This window comes from Euprymna scolopes, chromosome 14 (genome assembly GCF_053919585.1).
Source record: "Euprymna scolopes isolate OS-2025 chromosome 14, ASM5391958v1, whole genome shotgun sequence".
In the NCBI taxonomy this organism is placed as follows: Eukaryota; Metazoa; Mollusca; class Cephalopoda; order Sepiida; family Sepiolidae; genus Euprymna; species Euprymna scolopes.
Window position 1 is genome coordinate 80,098,527 of NC_136495.1, and position 13,421 is coordinate 80,111,947.

Genomic DNA, 13,421 nt, shown 5'->3' on the forward strand with positions numbered 1-13,421 from the left:
CCTATTATAAACTCGGTCACGGTGACTGAGAGCTGGCTTCTGATTGGAAAAGCAAAGAAAAAAGTGTGTTCCAAACCTCCAGCCGCGAGAATCCGACCCTGCTTATATTTGTTGCAATTTTGTCTGCTACAAACACTTGGAAAAATCAATTTTTATCTTTTTTTAAAACAACAGTAAACGAGTAAAAATATTTTGAAAAAGTATTATGGGAGTCTAATCTCTTTAAAAACATATCTCCTTCAAGAACGGTCGTAAAACGTGTTTTCAATCGATATTTAGTTAATAAGATAGGGTTAAAAATCAATAATAATAATTAAAGTCTGATATGAACCAGAAAAAACGAATTAGCGTCAGGTTATCTCAAACAATAGAGGCAAAATGAATTGAGAAAAATCGTTGATAAAAATTTTAAAATTTTTAAATTACAAAATTAAAAGATTGAAAAATATCAAATGAATAAATTATGTTATCTGTCTGTCTGTCTGTCTGTCTGTCTGTCTGTCTGTCTCTCTCTCTCTCTCTCTCTATCTATCTATATATATATATTTGAATGATTAGTGTTTATGTTTATGGAACCCTATTTTTCTCGTTCGAATACTTCATTGCAAGATCGATGTTGTTGAGGTGGGTCATCTGAATATTACGTTGTTAATTCTAATAACTTGTCGTTAGTTGTAGCCTAGGAAAAGGTCATAAAGGAAGACTCAAACACCAGGTTTAAACAGAAAAAATATATTGTAAGTGAATACAAATGAAAGGTTGTCGGTATTTTCCGACTGTTAGTTAAACAGTCTGTAGTCTCGCGTTTTGTTGCGATAATTCCGCACGAAAGTATTAGATGTTTTTTTTAATGATTAGAAGAGTCTATTACGAGTGAATGGGTAAGTCCCCAATAACAGTAATGTATGTATGTACGACAGCGGAGTTACTATCTTTAAGAGCATATCTGAGAAAATTGACCACACCCTAACATTTATGTCTGTAGAAACTTCAATGTTCACAATATGGAATGGTTAATCCACTCAAACAAAACAGATGATGAGGGGACGTTCTGTCATAATTTCTCCGTTGATCATGACCTAACTTGTTCACGAGCCCACCCGTGTGTCCGACACTGACGGTCAATATGCAAGTCTCCTAGACCTTTTTCTCATAACTTTCCTTCCGCTATGTTTACCTTCCGTTCTGTCTCCACTAGGGTCTTCCAACCACTCGGTTGTATCAGTTAAAATAAAAACGAAATGTAATAAATCCTCAGACGTAACTCTCCATCGTACAGTATATCAATACTCTATGGCTGACTGGAATAGCTTCCGTACATTTATACCAGATCTACCTCTGCGTTCAGTGTTTAAAAAGAATGTGTCTTCTATAGTATCAGACCTGATGGAATGGTTAATCGTAAGTATAGACCGCTTCATACCCTCCAAAAAATTCCAGCAGTAGCCTAACAGTCAGCCGTGGAATGTGCTGCTGCCATTGCGCACAGAAATCACTTTTTCTATTGCTTCCAACGTAAAAGATGTACTGAGACTAAAGCCACTTTCAGGACATCTAGAAATCACTGTAAGAATGTGGGACAGTTGTATGCTCAGTCCGTAAAGTCCAAAGTAGCTGGGCAGCGACTTAGTTCTCACCAGTTTTGGCAAATATCAAACAGGCTCCTGAACAAATGCATATGCTCTATCTTGACCATCATCAATGGACCTGAGGTAATCTCGTCGCATCAGATAAAGCCAAACTCTTTGCCAAAAACATTGCAATTAATTCTACCCTATGCGATAAAGGCCGTCAACCCCCGTATTTGCACCTGTATCAGAAAACACGGTATGCGATATACACTTATCTGTGTGTAATATTGCCAAGCGAACACCTCGATTCCAGTAAAGCAACTGGCCTTGACGGCATTCCAATTATACTGCTGAAAAAGTTTCAATCAGAAATAGCTCCCATACTTACAAAGCTGTTTAAACGTTGTCTTAAGGAGAATTGCTTCCCAACACCCTGGAAAACATCATCGGTATGCCTTGTATTTAAAACTTAAGGTGATCGGTCATCTCCCTCTTAGTACAGACCAATAAGTCTCCTGTACGTCATGAGTAAGTTGCTGGAATCTGTGTTAAATAGAGAAGTAGTTAACCACCTCAGTCAAAATAACCTTCTTAGTGACATGCAATATTGTTTACGCTCTGCTATATCTACAGCAGATGTGCTTACGGTTATATCTCATAGGATTAGCGAATCTCTCAACGAAGGTTTCCTTTCTAGGCCAATTGCTCTTGACATATCATTTGATAGATCTTGTAAGTAGACCTACTTCATAAGATCTCCAGCTACGGTATAGCTGGAAATGTCTTCTCAATTATTAAATCATTTCTCTCTGATAGGTTCATAAGAGTAGTAGTTGATGGGGAGAAATTAGAAGCCCACAGTTCCTGATCTACATCAATGATCTTCCAAATCACATTCTAAGATCATTTGTAGACATTTATGCTGACGACGCAACCATCTATGGCAACACATGAAAGGCCGTAAATGATCAAGTTCTCTTTGATTCTCTCTCCTCTGATCTTGAGCACATGGTACAATGGGGGAAAAAGTTGGCTGGTTAATTTTAATGCATTTAAAACCAAGCTCCTGTCTTTACATTACCAACGCTCTGATCTCCATCTTACATCAATTGAAATGAATGGCTCTTGTCTTGGGGAGGCTCCATGTTTTTAAAAGCTTCTGGGCTTGACCTTTACTCCTTATCTAAAACTGAACGCGTACATCAAATCCGTTGCCAAGGTCGCTGGAAAATGGTGGGCTCCGTTTACTGCTCCAGTGGATATCTCACTTCTGATGCAATTCTCTACCTGTATAAGAACCAGGTACGTCCAAGGATGGAGTACGGTTGTCACATATGGACAGGAGCTGCTAGAAAGATTATATTCTGCCTCGACAGAGTTAAAAATAGACTTCGTATGCCCTTTTCTCTGGTGGATGTCCTTTGGGTCTAAACACTCGAAATTTTGGATATAGGTTTCTTGGACATGGATCTAACTTAATAACTTGATTTGAGCACAAAACAATAAATTTTAAGGGGTTATTATAGGGGTCAAATCTTTAAAAAAATTCAAACATCCGGGCCACCCTGGGCTGAAAGTCTAGTACGTATATATTTTTGTTTAACAAATTTTGCCTACCAAACTCCTCCTAGAGTTTTTGGTCTACAGACATGAAACTTCATATACAAGGTATTTGAATCCATGCAAAACTTTATATTTGGGGTTTAGTCCGGAAAAATCGGTGCAAAAGTGTGAAAATTAAAAAAAAAAATGAAATTTGCCAGGTGAAGGTCGAACGCCGGCATTACGAATGCATACCGTAGTAGCTATTGGTTCATGTTTTAATTTTTAGCCTTGCAGTAAACATGCTTTCATAGCCCACTTCATAGCAGAGGCAAAATAGATGATGAGCTGAACGTTTTGGTTTCAATTCTCGGTGGTGGCGCATGAGTCTTTTTTTTAATACTTTTTAAATCATTACTATATATTGCATCCAATCTATCTATCTATCTATCTATCTATAAAAGTGAAAATGTCTGCCTGTGTTTTCTCTATGGTAGTTAAGGAAGACTATTATACAGAAAGGCATTACTTTACATATTCACACTTTTTAATATATACATATACACATAACCTTATAAACAGTACATAGAGCGCGAGCAAAGTCGGGCGGGACTGCTAGTATATATATATATATATATATATATATATATATATATATATATATATATATATATATATATATATAAGTGAAAATATATGTGTGTCTGCCTTTCTGTGCACATTTCCCTACCAAATAACTGTCAATTTTCGGTCTACAGACTCGAAAGTTGACATACAGTGTATTGAGATGTGGAAAAATCGTTTTAATCGGGTTTCGGTCAGAAAGTTTGATGTTTAGAGGTCAAAGTTCAACGATTCGACCCTTGAAAACTCTACCAAACCTCTCCGACAATTTAGGGTCTAAACACTTGAAATTTAATATATAGGTTACTTGGACATGGATCTAACTTTATAATTGAATTTGAGCCCAAAACAATAAATGCTAAGAGGTCATAATTGGGGTAAAGTTAAAAAAAAAATTGATCTCTGCGGTTTTTACGAAATTAGCCAATTTTTGGTCTAAACATTTGAAATTTTACATAAACGGTATTCAGACATAGAGCAAGCTTTTTACTAGGGTTTTGGCCGAAAAGTTGGTTGCCAAGAGGTCAAAGTTCAAAAGATTTTGATTTTTGAAATCTCTAGTAAACTATTAAGCTAATTTTGGGCCTAAACATTTGAAATTGTACGCAAAGGGTATTCAGACATGCAGCAAACTTTTAAATCAGTTTTTGGGCGAAAATTTCGCTGCCAAGAGGAGAGAGTTGAAAGAGTTGACTTTTGCAGGCTCTACCAAATTCCTCCGCTAATTTTGGGTTTAAACACTTGAAAGTTTAGATGTAGCTTACTTGGACATGGGTCAAACATTTTAATTTGATTTGAGGCCAAAACAATAAATGTTAAGGGGCAAAAATTGGGGTCAAAGTTTTAAAAAAATTGACCTCTGCTGTCTCTACCAACTTTTCTCTACGGTAATTAAGGAAGCCTATTATATAGAAAGGCATTACCGTACATATTCACACTATTTGATATATACATATGCACATAAAGTTATGAACAGTACATAAGGCCCGAGCAAAGCCGGGCTGAACTGCTATTATATATAAAAGTGAAAGTGTCTGTCTGTCTGTGTACCTTTCACTACACAATAACTCTGTCAATTTTCAGTCTACAGACTCGAAATTTGATATACAAGGTATTGAGATTCGAGAAAATCTTTGTAATTCGTTTTCGGCCAGAAATTTGGCTTTGAACGGTCAAAGTTCAACGATTTGACCTTTGAGAACTTTACCAAACTCTTCCACTAATTTTGGCTGTAAACACTTGAAATATTAGATATAGATTCCCTGTACATGGATATACCTTTATAATTCATTTTGAGCCAAAAACAATAAATTTTAAGGGGTCATAATAGGGGTCAAAGTTAAAAATATTTGATCTCTGCGGTCTCTACCAAATACTCAGACAATTTCTGGTCTAAACATTTGAAATTTTACATAAAGGGTATTCAGACAAAAGGACAAGCTTTTTAATCGGTTTGGGTCGAAAATTTGAGCTACCAATATATAAATGTATGTATGCTTGCATGTCTGCCTAAAACTTTCGACAGATGCGACGGATTTTCACAAGATCAGTATCGTTTTGAAGCTCGACCCTTCAGACGACAAATACAGGAAAATTGGCTAAAAAAAATTAATTTCTTCACCCTCAACTGGGCACTTTTCTACAGAGTGGGGTTGCTTTTTTCGCTGATATTTTCGAAAGTCATTCATTTTTTTCGATTGTCTAGCCTTAATTTAAACTTACGTCACTTCCGGTTTGGCGTTGGCCGTAACAGTAAAGACGTGACGTCACTTTCCCCCCCGTTCTTTTCCTCCTTCGCTGTACGGGTTCGAGCCTGCCTTCTTACTACCACTTTTTTTTTTTGCTCAACACACACCTTCAAACACCCTGGCAGTACCGGGCACCCATGCTAGTATATATATATATATATATATATATATATATATATATATATATATATATATATATATATGCCGCCAAAAAGAAAAGTCCGCACTTGTCATTTTTACAAAAACCGCAAATTTAAGGTAAATTTAATATAACTGTTTAAACAACCTATATCTCTTTTGATTCACCTTATATAATTTTATCTGCTCATATTTGATTTTTAACTGTAGTACCCTAGTGTTCATATCAATTTAAAAAAAAGTAGCTTCAAATTGAGAAGGAAAAAAGGAACTCTGCCCAATGAAAAATTGTTATTCAAATCTGACTTTAGAACATGAATGCAACATAATACAGCAGGAACAATGAACTAGCTAATATTTAGTTAATATTTGTTAATATTTAGTAGTGTAGCACAGTCCAAAGTTCTTCCAGATTTAAAATTTTTTCATAGCGTAGTTGTGCCTTGATGTAATGCCATACGTTTTCGATAGGATTGAGGTCTGGGGATTATGCAGGCCAATCCAAACACGGAATATCATGCTCTTCAAGGAACCTCTTGACATTGCCAGCTGTGTGAATGGGAGCATTATCTTGCATGAAGATGAGATTATCATCCAAATTCCGACCAAATTAAGGTAGAAAATGCTCAGTCAACATATTATTGTACTTGGTCGCATTAATTCGACCCTGCTAGCGACCATTGACATTAATAACGTCCCACTCCAAAACTGAACCTCCACAACCTAGCAATGTTAAAACTGCACAGGATTAAATTCTCCGTCCTTCCTTCGACAGACGTATTGCCTAGCATCGCTGCCTAGTATTGAACTTGCTTTCGTCGCTAAAATCACTTTCGATCAATATGAAGGGTCATGATTTTCATTGCATCTGACGAAGTCCAGAAGACGTTTTCTGTTCTTTACAGAAATTATTGGCTTGTGTCTCGGAACACACCTGGCAAATGAAATTCCTTCAATCTGTTTTTAACTGTATAAAGAGAGAACCTTTTAAGAAGATTACACTGTTGTTGAATTTGGGAAGTCGTTTCAAGTCTGTTTCTGAGGCTGCGAATCTTGATAGCATTATCTTCTCTGTAAGAAGTAATACTAGGACGACTAGATTTAGGGGCATCACAAACACTGCCGGTGTTTTGATGATTTTGCACAGTCATTTGTATCTTTTTCTCATCACATCTGCAGCCGATTTTTCGATTGGATAAACCAGAAAAGTGAAGATTAATGAGTTCCTGACGATCATTAAGAGAGACTCAAGGTATATGGATTAAATGTTACGTTGTATAACTTAGGAATAAAACAATTAGGATTAGAGATGCTAAAAGGTGAATATTTTAAGCTGGTTTTAAGCTCCTTTGTTGCTGCGGAGTTTTGTTTTGCCTACTCGATTTGAAGCTCATTTTTTAAATTGATGTGAACACTGGGATGCCTAAATTAAAGTCAAATATGAACAGGTAAAATTATGGAGGAATAAAAGGCGAATCAAATGAGGTATAGGTTGTTTAAACAGTTACATTCAATATAGTTTAAATTTGCGGTTGTTGAAAAAATGACAAGTGCGGACTTTCTTTTTGGCGTCAATTGAAATGAATGGTTCTCGTCTCAAGACAATCTTCTAGGTCTGACCTTTACTCCGGCCTGAAATTGAAGACTTACATTAAATATGTTGCCAAAGTCGCTGAGAAAATGGTTGCATCATTCTACTGCTCCAGAAGATATCTTATTCCAGGCACAACCCTTTACTTGTAGAAAGAACAAAAATGCATCTAGCTACAACCACTACCAACAATTTATCCCTACACTCTATCTCTACCGTAATCTAAACACAAATTCCATGAACAAACTTTCTATTCTAAAACTGCCCGCCTATGGAAATTTGGACCACAGACCTGTTTTCCAGCTGACTACAACATAATCGTCTTTAAGTCCAATATAAACAAATTCTTGTTGAATTGTTGTTCTTAATCAAATATCACCCACCACTTCCGATCACTAGGTTGTTTGCTCACTGACCACCTTACATTCATTAAACCTTATCCTCAAGTGATCTTCAGGCCTTGATAAATGGTGACTCTCTGGTAAAAAAAAAAGGACAGCATTCAATGCGCTATTGCCGAAATAAGCATAATTTAATGTGTAGAGTTTGTGAAAATTAGACCTTTAGATTACGCCATATGTGTGCGAGCCGCGGAACTATATGGCTGAAATTGTGTTTAAATTATAAATGCCTAAAAATAATCAGTTCGCGCTTTAAGCATAAAATAAAACACCCTTTATATATACATGTGCGTGTGTGTGTGTGTGTGTGTGTGTGTGTGTGTGTGAGTGTGTGTGTGTGTGTGAGTGTGAGTGAGTGTGTGTGTGTGTGTGCATGCGCACGCGCACGCGCACGCGCATGCGCGTAGCCTTCACACACACACGTGTGATCGAACGATACCTGCTTCCTAACTATAGGAGTGCTTGCTTGCCGCATCGTCCGCAGCCGGTAACAAGCTAAGCGTGCGTCCATCATGCGCCAAGCGACGACGGAGGTGCAGAGGGAGGCAGGCATCAGCAGGAGTCAACATATGATTTGACGCACTTTTCTTCCTCATCTCTGATTAAACTCCGATTTACTTGACCCACCCCTTTTTGAGACAATGTTAGATAAAAGTTTTCTTTTCTTCTTGTTGTTATTGGGTTTTTTTTTTTTTTTTTTTTTTTTTAACGTGGGGACCCCCTTCCCCTAAAAAGGGACGCTTTCAAGTGGCAACACAAATGAATATTGTTTTAATCCAAGTGTTTACTTCTACCTATAATTAATCCCTTAAATTTTCTCTCTCTCTCTCTCTCACTCTCTCTCTCTCTTTCACTCACTTTTTCTCTTTCTCTCTCTCTCACACACTCTCTCTCTCTCTTTCACTCACTTTTTCTCTTTCTCTCTCTCTCTCTCTCTCTTCTCTCTCTGTCGCACTTGTGCATGTCAGTGTATATTTTCTTATTATCTCATCTTTTTCTCTAGTTCTTTTCTGTCCTATCTCCTCTCTTCCTCTTTTTTCTCTCTCAGTGCTCACTGCTCCCTCAACCCGTCTCTTAATCTATCTATTTATCCTTAAAAGGGATTTTCTTCATCATCTCTCGTTTTCTTTCTTACTCCATCTAGTTTTCAGTATTTAATCACATTTTCATTTTCTTTTTTTCTCTCCCCCGCCAATCATTTTCTACCTATTCCCCACCCCCTCTCTCTCTCTCTCTCTCTCTCTCTCTCAATCTTTTCCTTCCCTTCACCGTGTTTGTTATATAATTATACACCCCTTTCTCTCTTTATCTCTCTCTATCTCTCTCTCCTCTATCTCTCTTTGTTATTTTTTTAATTTGCTTTCTTTTCTACGACTTCCTCTCACAACCTCGCCCTGTTTCTTGATTCGCCCAATTATCTTCCTCTCTTTCTGTTTCTGTCATTCAGAAGCCGATTTTGTCGTAACTCTCTCTCTCTCTCTCTCTCTCTCTCTCTCTCTCTCTCTCTCTCTCTTCTCCTCTAGGTAATAATATACGCGCGCGCGCAAACATACACACAACACCCACCATACTTGCCCGCAGTCAGTCAGCCAACCAGACCACCGCACGCGCCTAAGATCAGTGTAGTTTCTGAACTGACTCGCACTCGCACGACAACACCAAACGGCAGAAGCTGTTGAGACTCTGACCGGATTTCAAGTTCCGGAACTCCGTAAAAAAAAAAAAAAAAAAAAAAAAAAAAAAAGAGAGAGAGAAAAGGAAAAAAAAAGTATCAACCTTATACGCGCGCACTGATGCATGCATATCAATATCTAGCGAAACATATACATACATGTATGCAAGATTTGTAGACAAAATTCTTCACCAAACGCTCCTAAACCAATCTAAATATTGGTTAAAAATAAGTGATCTACATATATAAAAAATTGTTAGAAAAAAAAAAAATTGGAGGAACTATTGGCCATCTTTTTTATTTAATTTCAATATTCAATAACTAGGAGAAAACATTAAAGGCTCCTGAAGGGGAAAAAAAAAACATTTTTTTTTTTTTTGTAGTTCAACACAGACTCAAGGAAACAAAATGAATTCACTTTTTGGAATTGCTTTTATATTAGCAGGTAGGTAAACTGATTTCTGTTTTCCTGATCCCTCCTCCTTCTCTCTCTATTCCCTCTCTCCACACACACACACACACATACACACACACACACACACACACATATATATATATATATATATACATATATATACATATATATATATATATATATATATATATATATATATATATATATATATATATATATATATATATATATATATATATATATATATATATATATATATATGACTCTTACTTCTCATTTCGCTTTGTATATCTTTTTCTATCTCTGGCTCCTTTTATCTCTATATTTGTTTTATTGTCTGTCTTTCTGTCCGTTTGTTTCTCAGTCTTTGGCTCTATCTCTCCGTATATTTCTGTCTGTAAGACTCACCTTTTCTCTGCCTTTCTCTCTCTCTTTCCCCATCCTATCTCTCTCTCTCTCTCTCTCTCTCTCTCTCTCTCTCTCTCTCTGTCTATCTATCTATCTATATCTATATATATGTGTGTGTGTGTGTCTCTCTCTCTTTGATTCTCTCTCTCTCTCTCTCTCTCTCTCTCTCTCTCTCTCTCTCTCTATCTATCTATCTTTTACTCGCCATTACAATTCCCCTTTTTCTGCAATCTGTTATTTAAAAAATTAAGAACGCAAACATTACAGGTTTCATTCATTTTTTTTTTTTTGTTTACTGAAACATTAAAATTGATTTGTCATTCATAGTTAGAAAAATATATACAAACATAAAATGATGAAGAAAGGGTAAAAAAAAAAGTGGAACATCGTTTTCAGCAGGACCTTTATAGGATGCACTGACTGCGGACATTTTTATCAAATGAAACTCGGTTTCAACCTTGATCTCGTTTCGACAAATTTAATATGAAAAGATGGGCAATTTAATTCTTTTAATAAAAGTCTGTATCGATAGACGAATAAGAAAAGCAAACCTTATATTCATTTTTGTTGGCTATCCGCCAATCAGTTAGTAATTCGTTAACTTTCTAGTCAATAATCTACTGATCAAATACTTTTTTCTTCTCATTTAAAATTCAACTTTATTAAAAAAAAAAAAATTACAGAAACATCTTTATGTACCTGTCACGGAACGAAAATGTCACATTTCAAAAATCACGTAAATTAATCAAGTAGTTTTATTTTCATAAAGTAAATCAATTTTAAACGATTTAAAGCGATTAATGTGAAATCGGGAGTATTATAAGATTGATCTTGCAAGTTTGAATTATTGTGAACTGATCTGCCCTTGTTTATTTTTTTTTTTCACGATCACAACGTGAGATAACCCTTTCTCGATTAATTAAAACTACTTGATTAATTTACGTGATTTTTTTTCGTTGAAATATAACATTTTCATCCAATGACGGATACGTACATCAAAAAAATTTTTTCTAAATGTTCAATATTCTTTTTTATTATTAATTAGGTTAAATTCTAAATAAGAACCTTTTCTTTAAATATTCGTAGATCAAGACTCACTAAAACCAACAAACTTTAAAAGGTTATTATTGGTCCTCATTCGTTGTACTTTTTAAAAATAAAGACTACATTATTTCTTGTCGATCTATTTTTATATATTAAAGGGTCTATTGACAATCGATCGAGCCGTGAAGGTCCTTTGTGAAATTGGCAATAGACCGTTATTATGTCATTAAATTAAAATGTTATTTATATTGAGCATTTATACTATATGTGTTCGAAGAAAACACATTTGCTTGGAGGTTTAAAAAAAAAACGCTGATAATTAAAATCACATGTTTATATAAAACGTCACGGTTGACGTTTGAATATGAAACTGAGACGAGAGAGAGAGACAGAGAGAGACAGAGAGAGACAGAGAGACAGAGAGACAGAGACAGAGACAGAGACAGACAGACAGACAGAGGAAAGAGAGAGGGGGGGATAGGAAGACAGAAAAAGATGTTAGAAAAAGTGACAGTGAGAAAGAATATATATATATAAGAAGAAGAAGAAGAAGAAGAAGAAGAAGAAGAAGAAGAAGAAGAAGAAGAAGAAGAAGAAGAAGGAGAAGAAGAAGAAGAATGGAAACAGAGACAAACAGACAGACAGAGAAGAGATAGATAGAAACAGAGAGAGAGAGAGAGAGAGAGAGAGAGAGAGAGAGAGAGAGAGAGAGAAATGACACAGAGATGAGAAAGACTGATACAAAGACAAAAAAAAGGTGTCAGGGAAACAGAGAGAGAGAAAAAGTGTGGTGGAAATCGATCGATCCATCGATTGATCGATCGATAGATAGATAGGCAAACAGACATAAGCGGGAAAGTGACAAATAGCTAGAGTGGAGAGGAGATGAAAGATACAGATAGAAAGATAGAGGGAGAAAAATGACAGAGGCGGGCGGATGGAAATATAGATAGAAAAGCATGGAATAAAAAATTAATACACACACACACACACACACACACACACATATATACACACACATATATATATATGTATGTATATATATATATGTGTGTATATATATATATATATATATATATATATATATATATATATATATATATATATATATATATATATATATATATACGCACACACACACACAGGGGGAAAAAGAGGGTGACGTGTATTTAATCTTTTTAGCAGAGCGCTTATATAAACTTCCCAATTATTTTGAGCAGATCTCAACAACCGAAGAAGCGACGGCGCATAGAATCTGCATGTGAACGTATCGATAATAGCTTTGCAGAACGAGATGCGGTGCGGTGATTGTTGGCTCTAACTCAAACGCACCGATATAATTAAGACTTAACTCATTTAACAGACAAGAAATTAGCAATAATTGCCACAAATTCAAACACATGTTTTTTTAACAAACAGACGGGGGCGGACTGCGAAATCAATCTTTAGGGAAAAAAATGTGTCATACAGAATTCATACAAAATTTTATTAATGCTTTAAAAGAAATATGTAATTTTATACGATTGCTGCTGTTTCCTATATTAATTCTCGTCTTAACCATAAATCTAACCACAATTTAAAATTAACGTACCTTGCAAACTAATAATTATGGATTTAAATAACATATTCGCTTTTAACGGCCCAAAACACATAAAAGAAACGTTTGTAGCACGACTGTGAGACGAGATGGATTCTATAAAAATTGTATATATATATATATATATATATATATATATATATATATATATATATATATATATATATATATATATATATATGAAAGTGTATGTATGTATGTATGTATGTATGTATGTATGTATATACGTATTTGAACAAATCGTTAAAAAAATTACCTAGTAAAAACATTACATGAATTAATGGATTAATCGGACTATGGTTTTCATCTTCAATGCTATTTTTCACAACGTTTCTCCCGATGTAACCTCCGACATTCTTCAAGTGTACCTGGTCTAACTTGGGAATCTGCACGGATTCCTTTAATTAATACGCAGGAGTAGCATGCTCTTATTCCGTCAGCCACGGCTGGTTAGAAGTCATAAGTAATTCATAATTGTATTTTGAATATCGCCTGAACCGTGGATTGAACCTTCAACCGCCAGAAGAGTGTAACATTATAATTGAATTTTAACAAGTACTTACGGACAATTCTAGTACCGTCGTTTTTTTTTATATGTACAATTTTATTCCTTATTATATACCACTATTTATTACTATGTATTATTACCAGAGCTATGACAACAGCATAT

General features: G+C 35.4%; 1 protein-coding gene across 2 annotated transcripts in view; it reads left to right on the top strand.

The window, feature by feature from the left end:
* The first annotated feature begins 8,370 nt into the window (after positions 1–8,370).
* Positions 8,371–13,421, top strand: part of LOC145293112 (uncharacterized) — a 166,257-nt gene continuing 161,206 nt past the window's right edge. For both annotated transcript variants that reach the window (XM_080139493.1, XM_080139494.1), the window contains exon 1: positions 8,371–9,732. In XM_080139493.1, coding sequence (XP_079995619.1) covers positions 9,696–9,732 — 37 coding nt within the window. In that variant the 5' untranslated portion in view covers positions 8,371–9,695. The remainder of the gene's footprint in view (positions 9,733–13,421) is intronic.